Source organism: Rhincodon typus, chromosome 16 (genome assembly GCF_021869965.1).
Source record: "Rhincodon typus isolate 14 chromosome 16, sRhiTyp1.1, whole genome shotgun sequence".
Taxonomy (NCBI): domain Eukaryota; kingdom Metazoa; phylum Chordata; class Chondrichthyes; order Orectolobiformes; family Rhincodontidae; genus Rhincodon; species Rhincodon typus.
The window spans coordinates 60,700,606-60,716,203 of record NC_063347.1 but is presented as its reverse complement, the minus strand read 5'-3'; the positions used below and the strand labels follow the sequence as shown (position 1 = coordinate 60,716,203).

The window sequence follows — 15,598 nt, the reverse complement described above, 5'->3', positions numbered from 1 at the left end:
AATCACAATCACAACCATGGAGGAAGCAGACACTCACGCCTGGAGAAGGGCCGAGAACATTTCATGCTGGCCTTAACTCCAATGCTATGAGCAAAAAAAAAAAAAAGGAAACCAGGCAGTGACCAACAGGCTGAAGGTCTCCCCGTGGTCTGGTCACAACGTGAAAGTGGGAATCATGAGGTGAATTCACCCTTTTGACAATCCTGTTCCAGTCCCACTTTTTAAACTCAGCACACCTTCTTCCATAACAACGTAATGGCAAACATTCAGTCCTGAAGGTTCTATCAGCCCCGGTACATTATACAACAATTAAACACTTCAGTGTAGATGGTGACATCGTAGTAATATCACTGATCTCACAACCCAGGGAGTCTGGACTCATGAGCTGGGGAGATGGGACAGACGAAATTTAAATGCAATAAATAGCTTGTTTCAATAATGATGCCATGAGGCCACATATCCTTCTAGTTCATTCCTGTCCTTTAAGGAAGGAAATCTGCTGTCTTTACCTGGTCTGGCCTACATGCGACTCCAAACACACAGCAATGTTGCCGAATCCTAACTGCTCTCGGAAATGGCCCAGGGAACCACTCCGTTCAAAGGTGATTAGTGATGGGCAACAAATGCTTGCCTTGTCCCATGAAAGAATGAAAACAAAAAATTTCTAAAATCCTCGTCATCGTTTACAGTTTCCTCAGAACTAAATATTTCGCAACAATGTACTTCACTAGAATAGACCCTCATAACGCTTTTTGAATATTGCATTTCAGTATTATAACCTGTGCCCTCAGCATCTCCTTCACGAGCAACAGCTCTGAATAAACGCAAAGTGATTTTGCAATATCCTTGATTGCTTTTTTCGTTCACGATTCCAGATCTAGCCAGGGCTGGTTGATGCAGTTTGGTCTGCTGCTTTTCAGTGCCCTTTGAGTTCAGGCAGTCCTCGATTCAGTTGCTTGTGAGTGCAAGTTTACTGAACTAAAGTGACCATGATCTGGTACAGTACAATGTAATTCCAGTCACAGAAGTTAAAAGGATGGTTTAGTGCAAGAGACAGAAACAAACAAACATTCAAGAGGCAAGTACGATACCGGGAAGTCAAGGGACTTAATTGCATTGCTCAAAATGAGAAAAGCAGACAATAGCTAGACAAGAATGCATTTGGAATAAAAACATTCATTTCAAAGTGTTTCAATACCACTGGCAAATTCTGTGTCATAAATTCAAGTGAATTCATGTTTCAAGAATATGAATCCCTTTGTTGTGTGTAGTCCAACCAAGACTCGATGAATTGAGTGGTGCCCAGTTACACCAATTATAAATTGAAGACTGCAGCCTGGGTTGGCTGACATTTGAACATTGATGACACCCAGTCGGAGAGGTGGACATTGTGGCTTGGCTGGGAACGTGCGTCTCGAGAACACTCGAAATCAAAGGTAAACAGCATTAAATAGACACAAGTTACGAAAGTAAGTTCAGATGTATTAATCATGAAGCCTCATGAACAGTACTTACAAAGTTAGTCAAACAGGACAGAAAACAAAGAGCAAAAGGAGGTATTTTAAAAGCAGCAAGTATATCACAGCAGTGGCAATGGTACTTTTTTTGCAGTATTTAACAACTTAAAACACTGCTTCTTTACCAACCTCTATCAGCATCTCCTGATACACTGCTTACCTACTTCCGATAGCACCTTAATGCAACTCTCAACAGAAGCTTTCTGGGTAGCCGACAGCCAAGGGCAGTGGTACACTCTGAACACCCCTTGCAATAATTGCACAAAGATAGGTTGACGAGTCTGGATAAAGCACAGGGGAGTAAAAAAAGAAACATTTAGTTAACAGTTTGCTTTGTTTCAATTACTGATGGAACAAAAAACAATACTTGACAGCTAGAAGATTAGACTAATGGCTGTCTGGGGGTAAACAGACACATTGTTTGCCTGGTTAAACAATTTCACAATTTAGAAGCATCCTCAAACTCAACTCGAACAGAACAACATCCGGTTAAGGTACTGACACGTTCAAAGTCAGACTTCAACCCAGATAAGTGACCGGTGTCCACCCCAACACCAGCAGAAATTGTGGGTTATCAATTCAGACTCACAATTCACTGCAAAGCTCAAAACTGTAAGTACCAAGTATTTTCATTTTAAATTTAGCTCTCTCCAAGTGAAAGTTTCAACGTAAAACACTGGAGAAGGAATAAATTGCAAGGCAGCGGGGACTGAGAAAGGGAACAGGGCTAACTGGATGGCTCTTTCAAACAGCCAGTATAGGCATGATGGGCTTTAAGGCCTCATTCTGTTCTCACTGATTCAGTGGAACGCGATTGCCATCACTATCCATATCTATAATGGCAGACACTGGTCGATGTTCAAAAACAATTGATTGCCGCAAAGAATACATGATCATCAAGTTCTTAATAACAAAGCCGCCAAGAGGTAACTATGGAGATGCGAAACTGAATCATGCATTTGGCATGAATCTTGGATCACTTACTGTAAGCAAACATTTTCTCCACTATCAATTCTATTAGTTGAACCATCTCAAAGATTCATAAGCAGAGAGTTAAATTGGGCTCACAGAGACAAAAGCTGAAACAGTCATCCTCTTGAAAGAGCAAGTCCACAAAACCATTGCCAATTGTTGTAACAAACCATCTGAATCGCTAATATTTGTTTGAGAAGGAAATCTACCATCCTTACCTGGTCCGGGTCATGTCACTCTAGACCCACAGAAGTATGGTTGATTCTTAACTGCCCTCTGGGCATTATGGGATGCAATGCTGGCCTAGCCAACGATGCTCACTTCCCAGGAACAAATTTTTAAAATGTGAAACGGTTCCAAGTCGATACAAATTTACAAAAAGGGGCACATCACTTCACTGTAGTCAGAATCGCTGGGGCATCTACAGAATTGTTAGATCGCAAATTAGGCAGTTGACGCAATTCTGGATTTTCAGAAATTCTCTTGATATACTGGGTGGGTGCTGAAGGACACAGTTTACAAATAAGAGGTCTCCCTTCTAAGGCAGAGGAGAATATTCCATTCCCGGAGGTTGTTACTCTGCGGCATTCCCCGTCCCTAGAAAGGGGCGGGGATTGTGACTTCAAATTTGTTGACTTGGATAGACAAGTCAGTGAAGGGCTATTCAGGAGTGGAGCGGGGGAAGGTGAAGATAGATAAAGATGCAGTTGAGATCACAATCAGATGAGCCACAATCTTATTGAATGGTACAGCACCCTTGAATGCCTTTTGGCTTCCCTTCTGCTCCTGAGCCTTTTATTGCAAGGAGTAAACAAAATCCAGTGGCTCAATAAGAACGGCAGTATTTTTTAAAAATGGCAGATCTAAACATGCCGAGGACAAATGGCATTCATGTTTGACCTTTTAATGTCTTCAGGCTAGCTCCAATATTTAAGCCTTGGAGTTTGCACGGAATTTCGTGAAGTCAGGGTTGAAACATACAACAAAAACAACCCAAAAAAGAAAAAAAATCAAAACACAGGGAACGTTGGAAATCTTTTCGGAAAAAAACCCAGAAAATGCTATTAACCAGCAACAGTTCAGTAGTGTTTGTGGAGTGGGAAGAGCATTCTGATCCAAGGTCATCAACCTAAAACTCTCTCTCTCTCCACAAATATTATCTGGTCTGCTGAGTGTTTCTAGAACATTCTATATTTTAAAATTATGGGCAAGGAACAATAAGCTGAAGAGGTATCATGTTCAACTGAATAAATAATTCCTTCATGCTTCTTTTTGCATAATATATTTCTATTAAATGGAATCCAAGTGGATTTAAAGTCATGAACTGACAACAGAATTGGAACAATTTAGTGGAATGAAGCTATGAAAAAGAAAAATGAACAATTAGATCATGAAGGATTTAAATTGCTTCTCTCATTTCTCCATTATACTGTGTCAATGTAAGGCAACTGAACACCCTGCCCCCACAACTGAAATTGCATTCGTGTTAATACATAGCTGAGCTTTGTTCCATGAGCTATCAGTCATGGCATCATTTCAGAAGTAGGTGGTCATGCATTCAGGCCCCATCTCCAGGATATCAGCATGATCTGAGCTGTGGTATCACATTGACAATACCAAAAGGTATCATCTTTCAGGTGAGTTGCTAAACTGGGACTAGCTCAAAGTGGTAGAAAAGATTAAGAGGCAGGGTCGACCCAATGCCCCAGCCAACAGTTAACCACCAAACTGATTATCTGGTAAATTCTCTCATTACCATTTATGGGACATAGTCATAAGCAGTCAGTCAGTTTCAGCATGACAACGCACGTGAAAACATATCACAAAGTTATTTGTTGGCAAGAGTCGATTGGTGGTATGCTGAGAATGGGACTACTTTAATGCAAATTTGCTTCCCATCTTTGAAATGGCACTTCAACGTTTTGTTTGGGTCACAGTGCAAATATTGCCCTGAACCTTTGACAACAGCATCCAAACCCATGACCTCTAACCTCTAGAAACATGGGAACATCACCAAGAGCAAGTAGCCCTCCAAGCCATAAGCCATCCTGACTTAGGCTTCCAGCATCATTCCTTCAGCATCACTGGGTCAATTTTGGGTCAAAGGAGACCACGCAGCCAACTGTCTCTGCATTGTCTCTCCGAGAGGACTACACAATTAATCTCACTCCATAGAAGACTTCCAAAGCTAAGATATTAAAGATAGCTTGCCTTTTCTTTATAATAGGAACAGGACAGTTCCTCCTTGTATCTCAGCAAATATTCATCCTCTAAACAACATCACTTAAAGAAATGTGATCATTGTCAAAGTGACGTTTGTGGGACCATGCTGTGTAAAAACATGTTCTTGTACTTTCTACATTTTAAGAGTACAGTGACAATACATTAAAAAGTTTTAATTGATTGTAAAGTGTTGGAACATACTGAAGTCATGAAAGGGAACCATACAAACTTAAAGTATTTCTTTTAAAATTCTCATAAAATTTACGATTTGGTTTGGCGTATATCACTGGTTATACTGTGAGACACAAGTATCTATTATAGCATAGACATAACGTGCACCATAGGGTTTAGATGGCCTTGGCTTTCATTTATTCATACACGGTATTAACAGTTACACACACTCAGTTATAACCATACTTACCAATGTGTTCACACAACCTTAATTTTAGCAGTCACACTTCATAAAGCAAGTCCAGTCAACAAAGTTAAAACCTCAAACCACAGCTCAGTGTGAAGTAGATGACTGCCCACTGTCTACCTTGCCACAGATCCAGTTTTGCCCAGGCCAGTTCTCAGGCTGTATTAAAATTGCATTTTTGTATCTGCACGGTTGTGTAGGATCAGAGGACAGAAATTTGGAGAGGGGCGATTGAGGGAGGAGAATTGGCACAACACATTTTGGAATTTGGTAGGAGCTTAAGTTAGCACAAAGTAGACATTGGCCTGTATTTCAGAGAGGAGTTCAATTCCCTCTCATAATTAAACCAAAACACAAGCCTCCAATTTGTTAGGGCAGGAATGGAGGTTCCCTTCTAATAATTAAACCTGAAATACCAAGAGAAGCTCATAATTTGTTAGAGAGTGACTAAAAGAAAGAAAATCACTGATATTCACTTTATAATTACCAAGTAATAATTTATTTATTTAACCTAACAGTGAACAAATTAATAGAATTACTAACAAATTGAACAATTCCCCTTTAACTACTAACCATTCCCCAACTGAACTAAATTCTACTGGTTTGCTGTTCCAATGAACAGCAGTTGCACTTATATAAACCGAATTAAAAAGAAAATAAATTAAAATTTAGTCTCTCAAAGTCTACATGCCTTTCTTCTGCTGCTCAAGTCATAAACGCCTTTCTACCGCTGATCCAACTGTCAGGGATGTTCTCTCTGAAGTCTTCTGTGAAGACTCTTAGCTAGAAGTGCTGTGGTACCTTTAATGGATAGATGGTGCTTTCTTAGCGAGTTTAGTGATTTCCTGTGAGAGCTAGATGCTTATTTCTCAGATGGCAGATCGTTCTCACACAGTGTTACAAAAACCCTCTGCTTACATATCTTGGATGACATATCAATTTTCTTACAATAGCATTGGTCCAAGGTTGTCAAAACCATCAGATTTAAATTCAATTGGCTTTCAATCACTAAGTGTTTGGTTTAAATTAGTTGGCTGATTCCAGCTAGTTGCCAAAACATCAAAACACACCTAAGGCTCCCAATGACATAGCCAATTGATACGTTTCAATTTCAGAACTGGCTGTACATCCTCAGCTACATAAAGATACATTCTTTTTCTGTATAAATCTCTAAGTTTAGAGAAGATCTTTACCTCTTAAAGGAACCACATACTCTTCTCCCTTTTTTAAAAAAACAAACAAATTCTACCTGCCTGCCTTCCAATTCATAATTATTCCACACAATTTTATAACACCTGTATTCAATGTTGACTGCAAGTTTTTCTCCTTCCTCTAACCTGGCCAAACACACATCATTTTGGAAATAGTATGAAGGCAGGTAACTAAGTTAAGTTTATGGTGGGAACTTCATACCACCACCTCATTAGGTTGATTGCTAACTGCATGAAACAAAGTTAACAGCTACAAGCTGTTCTGACCACATTAATAACAACGTACTACAAACATTAAAACACTTCAGAATGTCCAAGAATTGCTCTTCAAATAAAATACAAAATGTGAATACAAATGGAGGATTGAAACCTAGAAGAATATTTCATACTGCCATGCACAAGAGGGACAGCTGTAGTGAACAATGAGTAGCCAGTGTAGGATAGAGCATTACATTCCAACTGGAATGTAATAAACTGAGAAGAAACCACAATCTGAAGATGCTTTGATTTCACAACAGCTCCAAAAACTATCAAATGCTTTACAGAGCATCATTAACAGAACGAAGAACACCACACCTATGTGGCTCTCACCGTATTCTGTAATAATTCAAGGTAAAATGGAACAAACACTGTGCTTTACTTCCAACCAGAATCAATGGATTGTTACAGTACTTCAAGTACTTGCACTGGCCATCTCCCAAAGACTGCAGGTAGCGTCACCCTCTTTCTTCATGACCCTGCATTCCAAACGTGGAAGGCCTTGTCATGCCAACAAGGGTCACTAAGCTGACCCGTGTACTCTCAGTGTGGCTTCTCCATTCAGTGGGATTCAACGAGACTGATTACATTATGATCACTTCCGATTTCTAACCACCGTCTTCTACATTAGAATGAATCAAGGGTGCAACGAGTATTAGGCTAGCTTTCTTTCTGGGTGTGCCTGTAGATATTGGAGGCTAACACAGATAAAAACACAGCACATATCCAAAGACAGATGAACTTAAACTTAATGACAAACATTTGCACCGGAATGCGTCTTCCGCAGCAAACACTATTTTTCAGGAATCTTTTAAGAGTGAGAAGAGTTAAGGAGGAGGAGGAGGAGGAGGAGGAGGAGGAGAAGAAAGAAAAAGGTAAGTTGCAAGAGAGAGGTTATAAACTCTGCTGTCACACTGAAGGATAGAAGCATGGAAGGTCAATCTGCCCCTCATCGGTTTCTCCTTTCCAGTTACCTGCCTTTGATCTGCATCCTTGGATACCCTAACCATAGGCTCAGTCTTAAATAGTTACTTGCCCCAGTGGAGGACAAAGCGAGTAGATCACCCAGATCCAGTTTTTCATTTGCATTTCCAACATTAATGGAAAATAATGGAATTGAAAGGAATAACAACATAAGCTAAAATAAGCTGAAGATCCAAATATTCTTTTGGATAATTCTAATTCAGGCACTAAATTTAAAAAAGAAAAAAATAAGATGGATAAATGGATAAAAAGAACTAATCCATAGTTCAAATCAACTCCTTCAAAAACAAATTTTCTTAATCTTTGCTCAAAGGACAAGGATTTGAATATTTTTGGAAGTGAGCATGAAATAAAATTTATTCACGGTACTCTTCAAATGTGCCTCTGGGTTGCATAACTTTGAAAAAATAAAATAGCAAAACCCTCGCAGCTCAATATAAAAACTGAATCGTACATCTGTTTGGCTGTCGAATTTATAACTTATATAATGGCAAAGTTAGAACTCAAAAAGGCCACATGAGCCAAAGTTCCAGTGAACAGATTTGAAGAATGGACCAAGTAAAACAGCTGGAGCTCTTGGCAAGATTCAAAGTTAGCTGCTTAAGTCACAAGTTTAATGAGAGAGAGCTGTACTTCAGTTGACCTAATTTCTGTACTAAATGATTCACTGTCTTCAGTGGGCTTCCAATAGTCTGTGGTAAATTTCAACTCAAGCCACATTGCAAATCACAACTTGACAGCCTTGAGGTTCGTCTTTTCCATTGTTCCCACAACTGTACGTTGACTTGATTCAAACATCAAAATGGCCAAAGCAGTAATAGAGCCCAGAATTAACAAAAGCTGCTATCCAGGCTGCTTCTGCGGCGTAATGAACAGTCTGCTACCACACTAGCTGGCCCTCAATTACAGCAGTGAGCCCAGTTCTTTAAGAAGTGAGTGAAGGCGTCAGAAAAAGTTCAGCAAAGATTGCAGAGAACAGTTCAAGGGAATAAATGACTTCAGTTAGATAGACAGATTGGGGAAGCTGAAGCTGCTCTCATTGGAGAAGATTGAATGGAGGGGATTCAATAAAAGGATTTGACAGAGTAAAATGAGAAATGGCTGAACAGTTCCCATCAGCAAAATGGTCCAGGACTAGAACACCAACTTAAAGTGATTGGTAAACACAGCCATGGTTCCCAAGGAAATTTTATTACATTGTGCCCGGTTAGGATTCAGAATGTACCAACTCAGGGGCTGATGGAGCAATATTCTGCATTGTCTTTAAAAGAGAATTATATCTAAAAAGGAAACAAAAAAATGCAAGGATATATAGTGAAATACTAGAGAGTCATACAGATGGAGCAAATGGCTTGCTCAGAGAGCAGGATGAACACAATGGGCCAAATGGCCACTTTCTATGTTTTCTTTATTCATTCATGTGGACACTGCTGTCTGGGCCATCATTTATTGCCAATCCCGAACTGCCCTATTGAAGGTCGTGGTGAGCTGCCTTCTTAAACCACTGCAATCGACGTGGTGTAGGGACACCCACAATGCCATTTGGGCGGGACCTTCAGAATTTAGATCTAGAGATGCTGAAGGAACAACGTGTTTCCAAGTCACAATGGTGTGTGGTTTGGAGGGGAGCTTGTAGATGGTGCTTTTTCCACATTTCTACTGCCTTCGTCCAACTAGATGACAGAGGTAAAAACTGAAAGAACTGCAGCTGCTGTAAAGTCAGAAGCAAAAACGCAAATTGTTGGAAAAGCTCAGCAGGTTGGCAGCAACCGAGAAGAGAAATCAGAGTTAACGTTTTGGATCCAGTGACCCTTCCTCAGATGACAGGGGTCTTGGGTTGAAAGGTGCTGTCAAAGAAGCCTTGCTGCAGTGCATCTTGTAGATGCTACAAACTGCTGCAGGTTATTGGAGGTAAAGGGAGTGAATGTTGAAGAGGTTGGATGGTTGCCAACGAAGCCAGCTGCTTTAACTGGATGACATCAGGCTTTTTGAGTGTGTTACTGGAGCTACACTAATCCAGGCAAGTGAGGAGTATTCCAGCAAACTCCTGACTCAACGTGTAGATGGTGAACAGGCTCTGGGGAGTCAGGAGGTGAATTACTCACTGGAATTTTCCTAGCCTCTGACTTGCAATTGTAGCCACAATATGTATACGACAAGTCCAGTTAAGTTTCTGGAAATTGGCAATCACCAGGATGTTGATGGGAGGGATTCAGTGATGGTAATGCCAGTGAATATCAAACAACAATCAGATACTCGCTTATTGGAGATGGCCATTGCCCAACAGTAGTGTGGCATGAATATTACTTGACACCTATCAGTCCAAGACATTAGTTACAAGTCTTTTGACATACAAATATGGATAGCTTCAGTGTCTGAAAGGTTGTAAATGGTGCTGAATGCAGTGCAATCATCAGTGAACAGCCCCACTTCTGACTTTCTGATGGAAGGAGGGTCATTTATGAAGTAGCTGAAAGTAGTTGGGTCAAGAACACTCACCTGAGGAACTCCTGTGGCTGAGGTGACCACTAACGAACATAATCATCCTTCTTTGTGCGAGATAGGATAAAAACAGTGAAAAGCATTTCCCCCGAGTGCCCATCAACACCAGTTTTGTCAGGGCTCCTTGACACGTCACTCGGTCAAATGTGGCCTTGTGTCAGGGCAGTCCCCCTTAGTTTCCCTCTTGCATTCAGCTCTTTTGTCCACGTTTGGGCCCGTGCTGGAATGAGGTCTGAATGCTGACTGGCCCTGGCAGAATACACATTATGCTGTAACATTCTATCACCCCATGTGGAAGCTAGGACACAAGGTGTCACTACTCTACTAAAGTCATACAGCACAAAACAGACCGCTCGGTCCAAGCAGTCCATGCTGTCTAGGTTCCCAAGCTCAACTAGTCCCACTTGCCTGCACTTGGCCCATATCCCTCCAAACCCTTCCTGTTCCTGTACTTATCCAAATGTCTTTTAAACACTAACTCTACTCGCAGCTATCACTTCCTATAGAAGTTTATTCCACGCACGAACCACTGTAAAAAAAGGTTGCCCCTCATGTCTTCTTAAATCTTTCTCCTCTCGCCTGAAAAATATGGCCCTAGACTTGAAATCCCCCAACCCTACAGAAAAGACCTGCCATTCACCTCATCTGAGCTCCTCGTGATTTTATAAATTTTTATGAGGTTATCCCTTAACCTAATACGCTCCAGTGAAAAAAGTCCCAGCCTATCCAGCCTCTCCTTACAACTCAAACCCTCTATTCCAAGCAACATCCTGGTAAATTATTTCTGAATCCTCTCCAGCTTAATAATACACTTCCTGTAACAGGGAGACCAGAACCAAATACAGTTTCTCTCTGGTTACAATAAAGTCTTTCCTCATCATTTACCAGTGCAATGCATGTGTTTTGTTTTGCTCTAGGTGACTTTTTCCCAGGGTTATGTCAACAAGCAAATTGCTCACTTACTCAATGTTCTCCCCTAAATTGGGTCAGAATAATGGAGAACTAAAAGCACATAGCTCTGAAAAAAAAAACCAACCCAAAGTGATAATACTCCGTACCTGCAAACTCGTGCTTTGATCAGAGAAGGGGGAGCTGAAGAAAGTTGTGACGATGCTCATGACAGTCTCAGTGACATATCTCTCCAGGACGTTGTCAGCATGCTTTCGGTCACTTGTATTGTTACACACCTGAAAGGAGAGCAGTCCGAAGACAAAGCCGGTCAGTTGTATCTGGACATCGAACTCTCTCTATGACTCGGGCTGGCATTCTCTCTTTTTCTCAGGCTGGAGAAAGGTAGCAAGACCACCCAGGGCTGAGTCGTCACAACAAGGCTCACTGTCTGCTCCTCCAATCAGGCAATTAAGAAGGGCAACAACGAACAACATTTCTCCAAAATGAAGCTGCCAAGGGCAGGGGTCCTTCCTACCAGGAGCTGCTGGCCAATCAGAGGCAGGCAACACGCACACTCGGTTGCACCACCAATTGGATGCTGCTGGGACATCCACCGATATCACAAGGCACAAGGTGCCAGGCAAGTTTTTTTGTGGGTGTGTGAGGTAGTGGTGAGAGGAGGGGGTCAGGCTCTGGATTTTGGGATTATGGAGAGAGAGGAGGTATGAGGGGTCAGATGTGAGGGCAGGAGGGAGACTCTCAGTGGGCACATGCCCTGCCCTATATCCAAGTCCCTCGATTGTACACAAATCAGCATCAATCAGCAGCAATGATTTACCAGTCAGGTGGGCCCACTCTTTGTCCCTCCGGGAACCGAGATCATTGTAGCCCAGGTGAGAATAGGCCTTCGGTTGATCCTTATCAATTGACCCCTGAAAGGCATCAATTGGCAGTGCAGCAGGAAGGTGAACCATGGGCCTTCCCGTCTTTGGGATAACTCTTCAGGTGGAGGGAGAAGTCAGTGGAAGTCTTCTCTGGGGATTTTTTTTTTTTTTAAAACTTCTGTCGCCTCTCATTTTCTGATCTCCTGTTGTACCCAAGTGCACAGGTGAAACGGGACAATTATATGGTCAAAATTAATCAACTGCATCAATAGATTTAGCACTGACTGCAAGAATCTTTGTTGTCACTTTGATTTTCCCACTGAAACCTCAATCTTTCCTGTATTTTTGGTCGTCCGTTAAGAGCATGAATAGAAACGGTGCAGATATCGATCACTTGAAATCCCACCACAGCAGTTTGAGAATTTGAATTTAATTAAAAAGAAAACGGGAAAATCAAAAGCTGGTAGCAATGACAGATTATAAAAAGGTGTTGAATTGTGATAAAATGCTTTGGCAAGGAAAGTACGAAAAACATATTTCCATCTCTACAGTCCATAAATGAATAGGTGAAGGAGTAAACTAGGTTAAGATTCGATTTTTTTTCCCCCTTCTCTGACGCAAATGATAGAATAAGGAACCTGCCACTGCATGGCATAGTGAAGGCAAATAATATCAACAGATGCATCTAAGGGGTAGCGCGATAAATAGATGACATAGGACATAGAACAGTACAGCACAGGAACAAGACCTTTGCTCCACGATGTCTGTGCTGACCACGATGCCATTCTAAACTAACCCCAGTCCATATTTCACTATTCCGTGTCTGGCTAAAAGCCTCTAAAACATTGTTATTGTACCTACTTCTACCACCTCCCCTGGCAACGCATTCAAAGCACCTACTACCCTCTGTGCAAAACAAAAAAAAGCTTTCCTCCCTTACCTTAAGCCGATGTCCCCTAGTAGTTAACATTTCCAACCTGGGGAACTCAGACTATCCACGCCTCTCAATTTCATATACTTCCAACCTCAGCCTCCGATGCTCTAGCGAAAACCATCAACATTTGTCCAACCTCTCCTTATAGCTCATACACTTCAATCCAGGCAACATCCTGCGGAACCTCTTTTGCACCCTCTCCAAAGCCTCCACATCCTTCACAGTGTGGCAACCAGAACTGCACACAGTACTCAAAATAGGGCATTATTAGGCCCCAGCTTTCCTGATTACTTGCTATATCTGCAGACTAATCTTCTGCAATTAATACACTAGGACACTGCTGCATCTCAGGTTCTCAAGGGAGGTGCAGTGAAGATTTACCAGGCTGATGCCGGGGATGGCGGGACTGACATACGAGAAGAGATTGACTAGGTTGGGATTGTTTTTGGAGTTCAGACAAATGGTGGGGAGGTTGGGGTGGGGATCTCAGAGACTAATAAAATTCTAACAGGACAGGACAGGGTAGATGCAGGGAGGATGTTCCCGATGGTGGGTGTGTCCAGAACCAGGCAGCACAGTCTGAGGATTTGGGGTAGACCATTTAGGACGGAGATGAGGAGACATTTCTTCACCCAAACAGGGGTGAGCCTGTGGAATTCATTACCACAGGAAGTAGTTGATGCCCAAACATTTGAATATATTCAAGAGGCAGCTAGACATAGCACTTGGGGTGAACGGGATCAAAGGTCATGGGGAGAAAGCAGAATTAAGCTATTGAGTTAGGATGATCAGCCATGATTGTGAAGAACGGCGGAGCAGGCTCGAAGGGCCGAATGGCCTCCTCCTGCTCCTATCTTCTATGTTTCTATGTTCTAGGAGCTCTCACCATTTAGATAATCTGCTTTTTTATTCTTCGAACCCCTAGAGCATGGAAAGAGGCTATTTGGCCCATCAAGTCTGCACTGACTCTCCGAACAGAATCCCACCCAGACCGCTCCCCTCCCACCCCCCCCCCCCCCCCCCAACCAATCCTATCCCCATAGCCCTGCATTTACCATGGCTAGCCCACATAACCCACACATCCCTGTACACTATATGGCAATGTAGCATGGCCAGTCCACCTTACCTGCACATCTTTGGACTGTGGGAAGAAACCAGAGTACATGGCAGAAGCAGACACAGTGAGAATGTGCAAACTCTACACAGACAGTCGCCCAAGGGTGGAATTGAACCCGTGTCCCTTTTGTTATGAGGCAGGAGTGCTAACCACTGAACCACTGAGTCACCCCAGTACTAAGGACCTGGGTTTAATTCCAGCCTCGGGCGACTGTCTGTGTGGAGTTTGCACATTCTCCCTATGTCTTCGTGGGTTTCCTCCGGGTGCACCAGTTTCCTCCCACAGTCTGAAGATGTGAAGGTGGGCAATTCCACACTTTCCAACTTGCCAGATGCTTACCCACTCATTTAGCCTTGTAGGCTCCTTAAGTCCTTTTCATAATGCACTCTCCTACCTATAATACAACAAATAACTTTGGATAATGGACATCTGATCAAAATCAGATAATCACTGGAGAAACCTGGCAGGTCCGAGTGAAAGGATATACCTACAGCTAGATGACAAGGAGCGAGAGGAACTTATCCAAAACAGGGGTACAGCACACAGACAACCCAGTGTAGAGCTGGAGGAACACAGCAGGCCAGGCAGAATCGGAGGAGCAGGAAAGCTGCCACTTCAGGTTGGGACCCTTCTTCCAAAATGCGCCTGTTGGACCAAATGATCTGTTTGTCTACTGTCCATTCTGATAGCATGTCAGTCAAGACAAATACATCAATGGGGACACATCAGTGGACTTGAATATATTTGCACGGCCATATATTCAACGCACTGTGAATTAGCGATTAATCATGACAAAGTCATCAAAAATAAAAGATGGGGCAAGAAATGCCAACACTTGTCGCTTATCCCATACTGCCCCTTGAGGACAGTTCTGAGGGAACCATACAGTCCTATGGAGACCAGCATGGGTAAGAACATTTGTGAACCAGACATTTTTTTTTGGTGGAAAATTGTAGATGGCTTCATGGTCACAATGACAGAAATGAGCTTTCATTCCAGTTCATTTTTGATTAATTATTTCAATTTAAATCCGCACTAACTGCTGTAGGTGGGATTTGAACCCGGTGTCCCAGAACATTCCCCTTGAGCCTCTCCATTACTTATCTAGTGGCATTACTACTAATCGCTGGGAGCTCATTGGGTGAGAGATTGCAGATGGAGGACAGTTGCAAACGTTCTGAATGGCAAACTGCACAATTACTCTTCTACATCGTCTATTCCCCAATGTTAAATTGAGCTTTTTCTTTTAAAAGCACGCTCCTGTGGAAGTATTACAAGAGAGTGTGTGGACTTGGTTTGCCAGTTCTGACCCCACCAGCTATGTCGGCACCACATGCTACTGCTACAGAACTCAAAAGCAGACATAGAAAAGCGTTAATACGCAGGCAGGCTTGATAAAATTAAACAATATGTGTAAAGAAGTCCGGATGGCTTAAGAAGTGGTACTGACTGCACCATTTCCATATATTATGTAAAAACAACCAAATGATGTACAACGTTCTTCCTCTTCATGCTACAACTGACTTCTTGCAGGCCACAAATTGCATAATCAGATAAAGATATACAGCTTTTCCTTCAGTCACACCTACTTCGTTCTGAATCAGGCTTCATGACTCACTGTGTTTATTAGTCCCTCTGCTACAGGGATATGTTGCTATCAAAGTCTTACTCTTCTTTATGCGTGAGC

At 42.2% G+C, this 15,598-nt stretch overlaps 1 protein-coding gene across 4 annotated transcripts in view; it reads right to left on the bottom strand.

Annotated features, from left to right (window-relative positions):
* The window catches only part of itpr1b (inositol 1,4,5-trisphosphate receptor, type 1b), a 500,439-nt gene that overhangs the window by 240,588 nt on the left and 244,253 nt on the right, over positions 1-15,598 (bottom strand). For all 4 annotated transcript variants that reach the window (XM_048606463.1, XM_048606462.1, XM_048606465.1 and 1 more), the window contains exons 34-35: positions 11,144-11,272; positions 1,678-1,798 (exon numbers count right to left, since the gene is read on the bottom strand). In XM_048606463.1, the coding sequence (XP_048462420.1) occupies positions 1,678-1,798; positions 11,144-11,272 (250 nt within the window). The remainder of the gene's footprint in view (positions 1-1,677; positions 1,799-11,143; positions 11,273-15,598) is intronic.